The 14,925-nt window shown below is 40.1% G+C and overlaps 1 protein-coding gene across 1 annotated transcript in view; it reads right to left on the bottom strand.

Moving 5' to 3' along the window:
- LOC136863575 (uncharacterized) overlaps positions 1 to 14,925 on the bottom strand; it is a 633,079-nt gene that overhangs the window by 123,566 nt on the left and 494,588 nt on the right. Inside the window, exons 6-7 of the mRNA XM_067139956.2 lie at positions 7,709 to 8,005; positions 2,731 to 3,042 (exon numbers count right to left, since the gene is read on the bottom strand). Coding sequence (XP_066996057.2) covers positions 2,731 to 3,042; positions 7,709 to 8,005 — 609 coding nt within the window. The remainder of the gene's footprint in view (positions 1 to 2,730; positions 3,043 to 7,708; positions 8,006 to 14,925) is intronic.

Below are 14,925 nucleotides of genomic sequence, written 5' to 3'. Positions count from 1 at the left end.
GTATGAAAAGGAGGTAAGGAAGCGTAAATACAAACTCTATTATAACAGAGAAATAGAGAGATTAAGGAGGTGCAGGTTAGGGAGAAATAGAGTTACCCTAATGATGGTTGTGGAAGCAAGGAGAGATTAAAGGAACTTACTAGGAAATTTAATTTAGCAAACACGTCCACCAAGAATAACACGATGACAAGCATTATTGGAAGTAGTATGAATATGAGGGGAAAATGGAAGGGTATGAAAATATATTTTAAGGAAGAAACAAGTTCCAGAAATGACATTCCAGGAATCATTAATGGACAATGATAGCGGATATGCAGGAGCGTAACGTGAGGGCCTGCAATGGAGCCTTACCTGGCGCATCCGATGACGAGTAGCTGTCATCAGCTGTCATCATGTACTTTCTGTGAATCATTTGGAAGGGCTCCTCAGTTATACGTATACTTAATAGGATGAGAAATCCCTTTTCAACGCCTCAAATCAGGTTTTAAATCATTGAATGAGCTGAGAATCAAAACCAAGGCCCCTGAATAAGAGAGAGAGAGAGAGAGAGAGAGAGAGAGAGAGAGAGAGAGAGAGACCTCGTAAAAAATATATATATATCTAGCCTAATGTTACTCTGCATAGAAATTATCATTTTGTAGAATCAGTCGAAATAGTTGTGAGTTTATTACACTTTGTACGAATAGGAATTGCTACTTGGTTGCACCTAGCATTAGTTTATTGCAGGGCCTCTCAAACGTCCAAAATCTCACGCGTGCAAACTGAGGCACAGAGGTCCTACGCACAGTGCAACAGTCCCACTCGGCTTGGCTCGGACCAACGGTTCGTCTCTGGCTACTCGGCTAAGCTCGGCTCAACCCGGCTGGAATTTGGAGCGCTACGGAGCAAGTGAGGAAGAGGGAGACAGCGGAGCGAGCAAGACAGGCGTGGGGAAAGAGAGAGAGACAGCGCTATTGCTTCAAATCGAGGAGTGGGGGTCTGCACACTGGTCAACCTAGCGAAGTCGTATTTTGCACCGTGCACAGCGCAATGCACTGGTGCATACACCCTGAGAGGCCCTGGTTTGTGTAAACAATGCTTGCCCTCGCCGCCTCTCGCATCACCGCGATACGCTCCTCACAAGAGTCCTGCACCAAATCATTGAAAAATAATTACAATAATGAAAATTGATACAAAAATATATCTTACTTAGAAAGTGATACTTTGTTGATGTAATGATACTTTGTTGATGCATAGGGCACCCGAGATCGTATCATGCATACATTTTGCTGGATATTTAACTTTTGGTACGCATTTATTAAACAACAATCTACAGTATAATGTCCACAAGAAGTTGATGTAGTAGCAATAAGTCAACTCTCAGCTGTCTCTCTCTGCGCAAAGTTAATAACAGACTACGCTTATCAGTTGTGCGGTTTGATACTTTTGAAACTTTATTTGAACAGTTTTTGATTTACTGTTGTTCTTTTTTTTGTTAAATTATTATAACCGAGACTTCAGTATCGATTAAGGAATATAGTTCAATTCTTACTGAATAATGAAACAAATTAAAGCTAAGTACGAACATCTTAGTGATGGATGTTTGTCAACTCAGCAGCTTAGCCGTTAAACCAGGGAGCCAGTAAAAGAAATCCAATTAAACATTATTTTTAATAATTTTACAATGCCGAATAATCCCTTTGTTTATATATCTTGACAATATATTGCGTTACATTAAATTTATATTGGTTATTCATAGGTTTTTACGTTTTATTGTAGTGGGTCCAAATTTTTATTTTGGCACGCGGGCCCCGTATTGCGTACATTACGCCTCCGTGTAGTCTATATGCGAGGATTTACAGAAGGCAGAAGGGTTCAGTCAACGGTATGTAAAGATAGTTGGGCATAAATATGCAGTTGAGATAGAGGAGGTGACTAATACTAGTGATGATAATGAAGATATTTACAAAAAGTTACAAAAGTTGAAAGCTAGAAAAGCAGCTGGACTTGATAAGATTTCTGGAGATATATTAAAGTCAATGGGTAGGGATACACCTAGGTAGTACCATATCTTAAGTACATATTCGAACAAACTCGAAACAAAAATAGTTATGTTGGCAGGATCAGGGTCGTGTTTCATACGATGACACCAAGAACGATCTCTAGTTTAAAATAACACACTTAATTCAGCGTGTTGAAGGGTAGACATATTTATGTCATAAAGAGCGTAATCGGATCGAAAGTGTTATATATGTGCTTAAAACATATTTCAGTCAGTTGCTCCTTACATAGCCTAGTAAGTGCTCGTGTCTGGAGATTACTCTGACCACAATTTGCGTCGTTCTCTCTAATGCAGGCATGTCAAGCAGATCTTTCATATCTGGTTAACCTGATTGACTATCGAGCAGCTCTCGAATCTGATTAGGCCTACTGATAGGCAGTTCTAAATGCACTCCATGATTTCTTATATAAGATCAGACGCGACCCACTAGAACGAACCACTGACCCAGTATAGCACGACACACTTTCAAATGCCGCGCTTTGTTGCTCCCCGTACGCATAACTAATGCACATGTTACTTTACACTAAATGGGTAAGAAGGTACTGATGTACTTGAGGTTTATTTTGTATTAAACTAACATTCTTAAATAAAGCCAACTTCTTCAAATCTCTTAAAATATCCTCAATTGAGATGCTTAAAGCTGTTATTAGTAAGGCGAGATAGATGGCAGCATGAGTGAGCCCTCTTACCGACGCTCTGCTCTTCCTGTTGTTTGTACATTTGAGTGTAGATGGTGTGAGCATCGCTAGTGGCATGCGCAGTGACCGTGCGCACTGTCAACACGAGCGAACTGTGCTCTGGAGGCAGATCGGTAACCTCGAGTCTCCCAGGCGTCTGGGACGTGGCACTTGCTATTAGGCGTCGGGTCCTGGCGTCGTAAGCTTGCAGCACGTAGGTGGTCGGAATGTTATAGGAAGGAGCGTTGCAAGCTACCCTCAGCGAACTGAATGTCTGTTGCACTATTGTGCATTTATCTGGCGGATCTGGTTTGGCAAGATGACCTGAGGTGTAAGAGCAGAAATTAAAGAAGAATTTTATGAAAACTATTAACTAATTTCAAAATATAACACTCCTTTTCAAGTAAAATCTTCATTTCCTTTCCTTTCATATACACAACACAATACAATAAAATAATAAACGATTGCCTTCTCTCATAATCTCGCAATTCTAACCCTAATCTACAATCGAGCTCTACTTGGTATTGCATTTTCACTCCTTTTTGAACAACACAAATGTAAGATAAGTTGATCAACCAATACTTTTTTTGCAATTTGTTTTACGTCCCACCGACATAGACCGGTCTAATGGCGACTGTGGCCTCTATGACTGCCTGGTGTGGAAATGTAAAACCACCTTCAGAGCTGCCGACGCGCGACGGTGGGAATCGAACCCACAATCTCCCGATTACAAACTCACAACTACGTGGCCCAAACCGCGCGGCCAACTCGTTCGGTAACAAGCAATACTGAACATTTCTTCTAACCATGTCCAATTCAGCACATTTCAGACACATGTTTGTAACAGAGTGAGTGACTGACACGATCATCTGAAATTATGTTAGTGATCAGCAGTTATTTGTTGAAAGTTTGTAAATGCTTTCAAATCAAGTTTCTTTCAACTGTGTGTTCGCAGTTCAGTACTCTGTTAGGCGGTATTAAAATTAGTTCTGAAGATACATGCAATAAAGGAAATATATGGAGAGTAGTGATTTCTTTTTCTTTTACTTCTTAATCTGTTTAACCTCCAGGATTGGTTTTTCCCTCGGACTCAGCGAGGGATCCCACCTCTACCGCCTCAAGGGCAGTGTCCTGGAGCGTGAGACTTTTGGGTTGGTGATACAACTGGGGAGAAGTGCCAGTACCTCGCCCAGGCGGCCTCACCTGCTATGCTGAACAGGGGCCTCCCGGGGGATGGGAAGGAAGATCGGAGGGGATAGACAAGGAAGTAGGAAGGAAGCGACCGTGGCCTTAAGTTAGGTACCATCACGGCATTTGTCTGGAAGAGAAGTGGGAAACCACGGAAAAACCACTTCGAGGATGGCTGAGGTGAGAATCGAACTCACCTCTACTCAGTTGACCTCCCGAGGCTGAGTGGACCACGTTCCAGCCCGTTCCAGCCTCGAACCACTTTTCAAATTTCGTGGCAGAGCCGGGAATCGAACCCGGGCCTCCGGGGGGGTGGCAACTAATCACGCTAACCACTATACCACAGAGGCGGACATTATTATTATTATTATTATTATTATTATTATTATTATTATTATTATTATTATTATTATTTGATTTACGATTCATTTTCGGAGACGCCGAGGTACCAGAATTTAGTCCCGTAGAAGTTCTTTTACGTGCCAGTAAATCTACCGACACGAGGCTGACGTATTTGAGCACCTTCAAATACCACCGGACTGAGCCAGGATAGAACCTGCCAGGTTGGGGTCGGAAGACCAGCGCCTCAATCGTCTGAGCCACTCAGCCCGGCAATTATTATTATTATTATTATTATTATTATTATTATTATTATTATTATTATTATTATTATTATTATTAGTGGTTCGTGGTGTGAGTTACTGTAGTCACGTCCTAGTTCGTGAACATTGGGCAACAGCTGAGTAGTCGGAATACCAGTTACTATGTCATGGGAGTTGGCATCTCGGATATATTCTGAGTCATGGCCCTCCTTGTGCTCAGGTAATCCACCTATGGTCTTTAACCCGTTAGAGGAGAGATCCTCACTGGGACAATGTGTAAGTAAGGGTAGTATGCTGCTTCACAGATTTTTCACCGAGCTCGGTCCGAACGTTTTAAGCAAGCCTCGGATCCATGGGAGTAACGGAGTCAACTCCCACTTGACATGCTAGGGACTCCTAGGAAACAACTTGGCGAACGAAGTGGAATTCGATGGAGGGCTATCAATATTAATGGGTCTTATGGAAGAAAGAAAGCAGGTCTGGCTGAGTCAGCAAAGTCTGGATGTGTTAGGAGATAATGATAATCGGGTAAAGGAAAATAACGAGGAAGAGAAAGGAGATTACAAAGTGTACTTGACGGTTGTTAAAAGGGGAAGGGCAGTATGTGGCTTAGGACGGTTAATCAGGAATATTATTGCACGCACCATAGTTTCTGTTAGGCAACTAAATGATCGTATTATGTGGGTAGATTTGGCAGCTGGAGGAATTGTTAAGAGAATTGTTTCAGTGTATTCACAATGTAAGGGTACAGATGAGGATGAAGTTGACAAGTTTTATGAAGCATTGAATGGCATCGTAGTCAGGGTCAACAGAAAGGATGGGTTAGTGCTAAAGAGTGATTTCAATGCGAAAGTTCCAAATAGAACTGATGAGTGATTGGTAATATCTTAACCGACTTTGAATTCAAGAAATCTGTTAGGAATGTGCGATTTTTCCGTTGATTTTTCGATAATTCTGACCCCTATGTGATCTGTAGTGAACTAAGTATCTCTAGACCTAGGGTATAGAAAGAGGAATCTATCTGTAGACGAATAACGGTAGAAAATCCCCAGGACGAGGAAATTAGACAGAAGTACATGGATATGGTTAGCGAAAAGTTCCAAACAATGGACAGTAAGCAGGTTAAGGATATAGAAAGAGAATGACTGGCATACAGGGATGCTGTATTAGAAACAGCAAGGGAATGCCTAGGAACAATTCTGTGTGAAGATGGAAAAATCGAACATCTTGGTGGAATGATGAAGTGACAGCAGCTTGTAAACTTAAAAAGAAGGTGTGTCAGAAATGGCTCCAACCAAGGTCTGATGCAGACAGGGAACTGTACGTGGATGGAAGCAAAGCGAAACAAATAGTTGGTGAATCCAAGAAGTAGTCGTGGGAAGATTTTGGTAATAACCTGGGAAGCAGCACAGAAACCTTTCTGGACGAGAATCTTACAAAGTGAGAGAAAAAGGAAATTAATGGTATTTTGGGTTAATCAGGCGAACTCATAATATATCCCAGGGAATCACTCGATAGGTAGAAGGAATATTTTGAAAAATCTTCTCAACTTAAAACGAAATCTTCGAGGTGACGTCACTAACAACCGAGCTAATGGGAAGGACAATGCTGTTGGTGAAATTACACTTGAGGAAGTGGGAAGGATAGCAAATAAATTCCGTTGTAAAAAAAACAGCAGGAATAGATGAAATTAGATCTGAAATGGTGAAAAATAGTGGGAAGGCAGGGGTGAAATGGCTTCATAGAGTAAGAAAGGAGTCCCACAAGAAAAATAAGAAAACAGCAGCGTACGAGGAGATTGCAAGACAAATATCTCAAGGAATCGGACAGCGTTTATGTTTATTACCGTACGGTAACATAACAGTAAACCCTATCAACAAAGTTTGATTTATGACGATCTTCACATATTCTTCTTCTTATAGAATTCCTAATATGTTTCCCTGTAATAAAGATACGAATTTCCGTTGCAATTCTATCATTTTTATTCAATCCATGTAAGTAAATGGTGTTATGGTAGTAAATGCATTGAAAACATCAATTTTTCCCCCATGTAAGTTATGCTTTATTGCGCTATTCTCTTCTTCTTAAGAATATATCCCATTGCTAGTCCAGGAACTACAACTGCTGCTTGCCTTTCCTCCATTTTAAAGCAAAATGTTATCAAACCTTGCCAAATCTTTTCAAATATTTTCAAACATTCAGCAATGTTCAACAATCTTTGAAAAGATTTGACAATATTTTTCTCGTGAAGTATTGAAGTAAAAGGATAATTTGATGGTGTACAACAGGTATAAGACCATCAGCAGTTGAGATAGGTTAAATCAATTTCATTAGTCTATTCTTCTTCACCAGAAACCTGTATTTGCTTGCAGTGGATTCATGGTTTCATCAATTACAAGTAGGCCTATAAATAACCAATACGCCAAAATTCAGCAGTATATTTTGAAAGAGAGAGAATAAATGGCATATGTGGTCTTCAGGATTGAATACGTTTCTAAATCTTCCTCAGAGATGACAACCACAAGATTAATAATGTTCTTTGCTTTACGTCCCACTAAGTACTTTTACGGTTTTCGGAGGATCACAAGATTATGAGTACTCCAAAGTAAAGGAATATCACTATTATTGCCTAAACTTGGAAGTATGATTGTACGATTATTTATTCGTCATTTGAAAAGAACATTAATGTCGGAAGCTTGGACTACTTCAGTCTAGACAAAGCTATCTCAAAATATTAGACCTTGTTCCTCTTCGTAAAAACCATATATTGTTTAACAATGTTGGAGAATAAACTCTCTTATGGAGGTAGTTTTGTAAACAAGTAAGCTGAAAAATGGACGCCAGTGGATTTTTAACCCGGATATTTTCGGATTTCTAGACGAGTACGACTTTCTCTTGAGCTACTAGGTCGAACCTATCTAGAAACCGCGGAGGATACATCCCCAGTTATTCACCTTTACATGTTTTGAAACTGTAAAGTGTTCGGCTAAAATGTACAAGTATACGTACAGAAAGTACCACCTACAGGAGATCATTATAAATTTTGGAGTTGCTCCATTTACAGTAGAATAGAAAGGAGTATCTCTGTCTTGTATTTAAACTTCATGACGATCTACTTCTTCTCTGGCTTTTAACCACTACACGGTGTCAAGCGGGCAGAGAGTTATATTCTGGTCACATTTTAAGTAACACTCACGTACCTGTTCTCTTCTCGGCCGCCTTCAAGGTGTAAGCGTGGAGTGGGACGGGGTCACTCCGACCTTTGGCATTGGACGCAAACAGAGAAATGTCGAATCCGAGACCCGACTCTAACCCGTTGACCGTGAACATAGGCATACGTGACGTCACGTTCGTGACAAGGTTCTGCGACACAGCATCGTACACCTCCATGACGAATTCTTGAGGCAGGCCACCGTCGAACCCTTCGGAACACTCCACGTGTAGGGACTCCGCAGTCTGGTTCAGGATCGTGCAGTTATGTAAAGGATCTGGTTTTCCTGCAATCACCAATACACTCATGTTTATGCAAATGTAACGTAAGTGTCCGGAAAAAAAAACATTCTAAATAATTCTAATTGTTTAAATTTCTTTACTTAAATATATGTATACTTTCATCTTATTTACGGTACCATGTTTCTTTTGGAAGAATTCTACCTTTTATATCCTCTACTCCTTACTTTCAAAGCTTGGGTCAAATTCAGTACACTCAGATTTAAGGTACGTGTGAATTTGTCTATGAATGTGCTGTATTTACAATGCTAAGTTAATAAATAGTATTATCCGCACACTTTATCTTGGTGCATTTGTGTACGGGGGTGAGGAGTAAGGAGGGAGCTGTACGGTATCGATAGTGCTGCCTGGTGCTGCCAACTGAATGAAAATGAAATCTGAATTGAATCGAGAATATGATCGATCGATATGAAATTTCTAAACCGTTATCATCTTAAGTCAACAACTATGTCACATACACATTATATAACATTATAAAACATTTCTCGATGCGAATCTTGTTCCTAGCATGAATTCTATACTTTGGCTTTGTTGTGTAAACAACAGCAGTACTAGTACGTAAAGTGTACGCCAGATGTCGCACAACGATGCTTAAGCGATTCATAGTTTGTGTTTCAAAGGTTGCCAGTACGAATCTCGAAGATCGCCGAGGTCGATCGATTCAGCACTAGGGTGTAAATGCACCAAGATAAAGTGTGCGGATAATAATTGGACCTCTCATAGTGTAAAATTTTGAAATACTTAAGGTACGTGTGAATTTGAATATGACGGTGTTGTAATGTTAAGCTAGTAGTAAGCTGAACCTATAGTATAGTAAGCCATAGTGTTAAGCACTGGAAATACTTAAGTTGTGTGTGAATTTGTATATGATGATGCTGGATTAGAATGTTAAATTAATAATATTTCTTGTAATATTATCTTTCCATGGAATAGCTTGTTGTACTCTTGTTGTAGTTGTTGTCGGGTAATTATGTTTTAACTTTACTTTATTATCACACTACTTACTATAAATAATCATTGCCACCAGTTGCGATATATTTGTTAATAATAAAATATACAACATTGTCTTTTCTTCAGAGGAGTTCAAGTTCTCTACAAGGCTATCAGTTACCTAGGCTTCGACAGTGTCCAACGTCGTGAAAATTTCAAACCTAGACAATATAAATAAGACTTCCCAACCGGTTTTCCATACATGAAAATTTTACCCTATAATACATGCACTTACAAGCCTCCGCGGGTCAAAGGCAGCTCGCCGGCCTCTCACGGCTGGATACCGTGGTTTAAATCCCGGTCACTCCATGTGAGATTTGTGCTGGACAAAGCAGAGGCGGGACAGGTTTTTCTCCGGGTACTTCGGTTTTCCCTGTCATATTTCATTCCACTAACACTCTCCAATATCATTTCATTTCATCTGTCATTCATTAATCATTGCCCCAGAGGAGTGCGACAGGTTTCGGCAGCCGGGACAATTCCTCTCCTCATTCCATTCCTGACCCGGTCGAATGACGGGAAACAAGGTGTGGATTTTCATTCAGTACATACACTTAAGAAGTAAAACATGGAAATAAAAAATTCCTCCCTCTAGTATGAACTTGTAATGCTGTTGTAACAGGGATGGTGATTGTAACAAATCATTCTAAGCCAGATAATACGAGGCATTGTGAAGAATTTAGGGGCTACATCGTCAACATTTATAAAAGACTGTTATCCCTGCCTCTTCTTCACAATTTCTAAAACTAGCTACATTTCGTAAACACTATGTTTTCTAAACTTGGCTCAGTAACATTATTCATTTTGAGGAGTTAAATCGAAGTTCTCTCCAAGCATTTTAAACATTTTCTTATGAAACTACATGAAGAAGTCTTATTGATGTGTTTGAAATATAGAATTTTCATCCCAGCATTTTTTATAAATTATTTCTTGGCTTCCTGGCTCTTTGTGTCCCTTAGCAGTATCATCTTCCTTACATTATTTCTACTCTTGATTTGATCTTCCTACCAGTATTAAAACCAAGTATCAGATTAATATTATAAAAGAAGACTATAGACAGATGTATAAAACCCTTAAGCGTTGCCGCGGTTATCTCCATATCAACTCTCCATAGTTATTTATCAGCTATCGGACTGAAATTTTCACACTACCGATACTGATATTTACATTATTTTTCACTTTATCCGTAAAGAGAATATAACAAAAAAATTGTTAACATTTTCTCATGAGCAATTTTCCTGTAAACCAACAGTAGTAGAGATACATCGAGTTTTATATCTAAGACCCTCTCTGAAGCCCCTTTCCTGCTAAATGTTTGAACAACCCATAGCTAAGATCCTACTCGCCCTTATCCTAAACATATATACTAAGTTTCAAGAAAATCCCACAATCGATTTTTCCGTGATGCAGTAACAGACAGACAGACAGACAGACAGACAGACAGACAGACAGACAGACAGACAGACAGACAGACAGACAGACAGACAGACAGACAGACAGACAGACAGACAGACAGACAGACAGACAGACAGACAGACAGACAGACAGACAGACAGACAGACAGACAGACAGACAGACAGACAGACAGACAGACTCCGATATAGGCTATTATTTGTCTTGTCCGGCATAAAAACCAAGTATTAGGTTAATATCCAAAAGGTATAGACAGAAAGACAATTACATAAATAATTATTAAATAACTAAATTTAACTAAATACAGTTTTCTTGGCAAAATACCCGCTTTCCACTGTGTTGGAGTTTGTAAAGAAACGCTGGGATGAAAAGTCTGTATTTCAAATTCTATATTTCAAACACATCAATAAGACTTCACCACTCAGACAAACAATGTTTTACTAGAAACTGTCTTATCATATAGCTACAGAATTCATTTTCAAGGACATCCTGGTATATATGTTTAAATACACATGTCTAAAAGAAGAAAATGTGTTCGGCATTCCGTATGACCACAAGGGTCCAGAAGAAACTGCCACAAATACATGTAAATACCTAAAATTACACTCTGAATTTATAATCTAACGAAATAATAATATTTTAAAGTTACCATACAAATAGAAATGCAAAATATTACCTGCTCTAGGTGCTACTTATATTTATTCCGTATGCAAATATATGAATTTTTGGCACTGTATTTATATACATACATATTTCTAAAAAATATCCTATCCTTGAAAATGCATAACCGAAGAACTTCAGTGTAACCATGTCATAGTTAAAGACGCAATCCTGCAGATTTCTAGAGGTGTTCTTGTGCAATCTAGTTTATCCGGTATGTTCATTTCTGGCTGAAAAATACGGTAGATATGTTGGAAATGAAAGATTTAGTTCACTTGTAGATGTTATTAAATTAAATTTAGTATCATTCAAGGAAAGAAATGTAATGTTTCTGTTTTCTTGTTATGTTATATGTAATAAGACAAACGTTCTCTCTCTAAAGGAACAACATGCGGAAATAGGCCCATGCAATATTCTGCCCTCTACTGATAGCTGGTAACGATGTTTTATCATAAGGTATTATTACAATTAATTGGGGCTTGGTTTGAGAATAAAGCTGTCACGGTTAGGTGCTATCCTGGCATTAGTAATTTTGCGGTCTATGCATTACAAGTGAAAAATGTACTTGAATTAGGAGGAGTGCTGAGGACAAGTGCTCCATAATGTCCCGCTGCTGTCGAACACTGGGGGTGAGTTCCATTACGTGTCATTGCCTCAGACATGCTGCACAATACGCATAGAGATCACACTTTTTCCAAATGGACGATATTCAGTAATTAGATGAGAGGAGATGCTCCTGCAAGGAAATGTCCGCCATTAGCGAGTTCTAATGATTAAGCCTGCCGTGACAGCTAAGCTCCTGAAACCCTTCCATTTTGCCGAGAAACGACTTAGACCGAGAGGGAGAGGCAATAAAGTTGGCATCACTGCAGAGTGTCACACTCATAAAGTGAATGTGGTGTTGGAGGGGGAATGGGTGGCTGATAGAGCCATTACTAATCGTGCGATACTTGAGTTAAACTTGAATTTTGGACGCGCACGGCATAAAAAGAAAAATCTCTCTTTTTCTCCCCCTCATCGTTTCATCCTCCACTCAGCGCGTTTTTCTAAAATGTCGAAGGGACGCCTTGTAACAGGGCGTACCAACATATTTAGTCAATAACGCAAAAACCTACGAGGGGTTCTTTCAATGGATTCAGGAATGCGTGAGGAGAAATGTTTCTGGCGATATGGGTTGTGTTCTACATTTATTTCTAAAACATTCAGAACGACTGGAAACAGTAATGGTGTTCATAAATCTATGAAGACTTTAAAGCGCCGTATAACGAAAGAAGAATCGTTAAAATGCTTAAAAACTTATTTGTCTTCTCTTTCCTTCTCCACTCCTCCAGTTTCTGTTAGATGAACTTGTGAAACTCATAATTCTCTCCGAAGGGAAACTTTAACGGTCCCAAAGTGGGTATTTCAACAACCAATAAACCTTTCGACGGTGAAAGCTTAGACCTATGTACTATCACAGAAACACTTTACGAGATATAATACATAGTGACGTGAATTACGATAACTACGAGTGCGAATGTGGATAATCAAGTGAAGAAAGGGTGTAAAATAAACACATAGAAAATCGGTAATAAATCTGAGATATTGAGACGCTGGACCGAGGAGGATACACGCACCAATGAACACGAGTAACCAGACGGGAGACGCACACAAGGGAGAGAACTGAAGGATAAAGAGCAGCTAGAGATGTGTTCGACCAAACATAAGATCTAGAAAAGCGGAAGACATTTGGAATCAAATTTAAGTGAATGAACTCTCATTGCAATCAGATGCCTGTCTTGTGCGGTCCTGCAGTATCGGGAGCGGAAATGAAGTTAGAGCACAGATCTTTGCTGGGACAACACAGTCTAATGATCATCTTATATGCAGAGATGGTCTTTTAACCGGCTCGGAATTTGACAAGTGTTAATAAAATATACAGAATATACAGATTATTTCACTATTCAGCAACACGGATGGTAAAAATGGCTTAATTAAATGAAATGAAATGAAATGAAATGTCGTATGGCTTTTAGTGCCGGGATATCCCAGGACGGGTTCGGCTCGCCAGATGCAGGTTTTTCTATTTGACTCCCGTAGGCGACCTGCGCGTCGTGATGAGGATGAAATGATGATGAAGACAACACATACACCCAGCCCCCGTGCCATTGGAATTAAGGTTAAAATCCCCGACCCGGCCAGGAATCGAACCCGAGACCCTCTGAACTGAAGGCCAGTACGCTGACCGTTCAACCAACGAGTCGGACATGAATGAAAATGTCTACTGCGGATGTCAATTGGGAAAGTTCTGAAACGTTTCGTAGGAAGACCAGAATGTGAACACGAAGTCCCATGTCATCCGACATGTAACTATCCTAGAACATTCCAATATACTTTGCTGCTCGTCTTGTGACTCGAACTATAGCTTCACGAATCCGAAGTTCTATCGTCTGAGTTATGTCATTGGATATGCAATGTTGCTGTATTTTAAATTTAAAATCACTAAGCCGTAATTACATCAGTTCTGCCTGGGGCTGTTTCTTAGTGGATGCATAATTTTTTCACCTGTCTCTTGGAAGAGGCCAGAGCGAAATGTAGCTTCCACCGAAGTCTCAGTCTTATTTATAGCTGTGGCAGTATGGAAGCAGCTGAGGTGTGGGTGGTGTTGAATAATTACATTTGAAACACGACTGGTGCGTCTGACGTTATGAAAGGTGCTACATACAGGCCGGTCGTGCTGAAATAGTGCTTCCTAGCCCAGTGAGAAAAGCAACGATAAACTAAATTACGCCTCATTATGGTACCGATATAAAGTTGGTGGTGCCATTTGAGGAGCCAACCAGCCCTCAGAATGAAGACTTGATAGACAATTATTACATTAACGTAGTGCCAGCTTTGTGGTGGAGGGGTAGCATGTCTGCCTCCTACCGAATCGATTCCAAGCCAGTCCAGCGATTTTAATCTTGGTATGGAACTATGGAGCTGTGTGATATGCGAAAAAGCGGATACAGTCAAGACGGCCAAGCAATACGGCTGTGGATACCACCTTTAGTCATAAACTGAGTCGATGATATATCGTTCGGCTCCAGTCTTAGAAGTGTGTGTGGCGAATGTTCGCAAACAAGGAGTATACCAGTTGGAACATGATCAGGAACTCTTTCACAGCTCGCGAACAGTAAGAAATGAAACTGACAAAAACTCACACAAGATATGATTCATAGCGTGTTATATTAGAAGTAAGAAATATATACTTCATACGTAAGGTATCATAATTTAATAGCTAGTTGGAGGTATAATACACTGCCTACCGGCGAGTTGGCTGTGCGGTTAGGAGCGTACATCCGGGAGATAGTGGATTCGAACCCCACTGTCGACAGCCCTGAAGATGGTTTTCCGTGGTTTCCCATTTTCACACCAGGCAAATGCTGGGGCTGTACTTTAATTAAGGCCACCACGGCTGCTTCCTTCCCATTTCTACGCCTTTCCTGTCCCATCGTCGCCATAAGGCCTATCTGTGTCGGTGCGACGTAAAGCAACTAGCAAAAAAAAAAAAGAAAAATACACTGCCTGGCAAAAAAAAAAAAAAAAAAATGAAGCACCCAGAAGGAACGGTCGGATGTAAATGTAACTTCATACACGAACACACCATCGGCGGGTATGTAAATGATTAGAGCTGCAATTCTCTGTGACAAGTAGAACGGTCACCAGAGTGCATTAGTGTTGTTACCAGGCCTGGTGGGGTATGAACGGCGTCAGATGAGAGGGGAGGAGGAAGTTGGTAAGGACGTACGTGATTCCCGCTGAGTCACTCTCCTCGCCAGGCTTATCAGTACTTTTAAGTACAAGTCAGGCAATTTGTGCTTTT

This window comes from Anabrus simplex, chromosome 2, assembly GCF_040414725.1.
Source record: "Anabrus simplex isolate iqAnaSimp1 chromosome 2, ASM4041472v1, whole genome shotgun sequence".
Classification (NCBI taxonomy): domain Eukaryota; kingdom Metazoa; phylum Arthropoda; class Insecta; order Orthoptera; family Tettigoniidae; genus Anabrus; species Anabrus simplex.
This window is presented reverse-complemented; position numbering and strand designations above follow the sequence as displayed.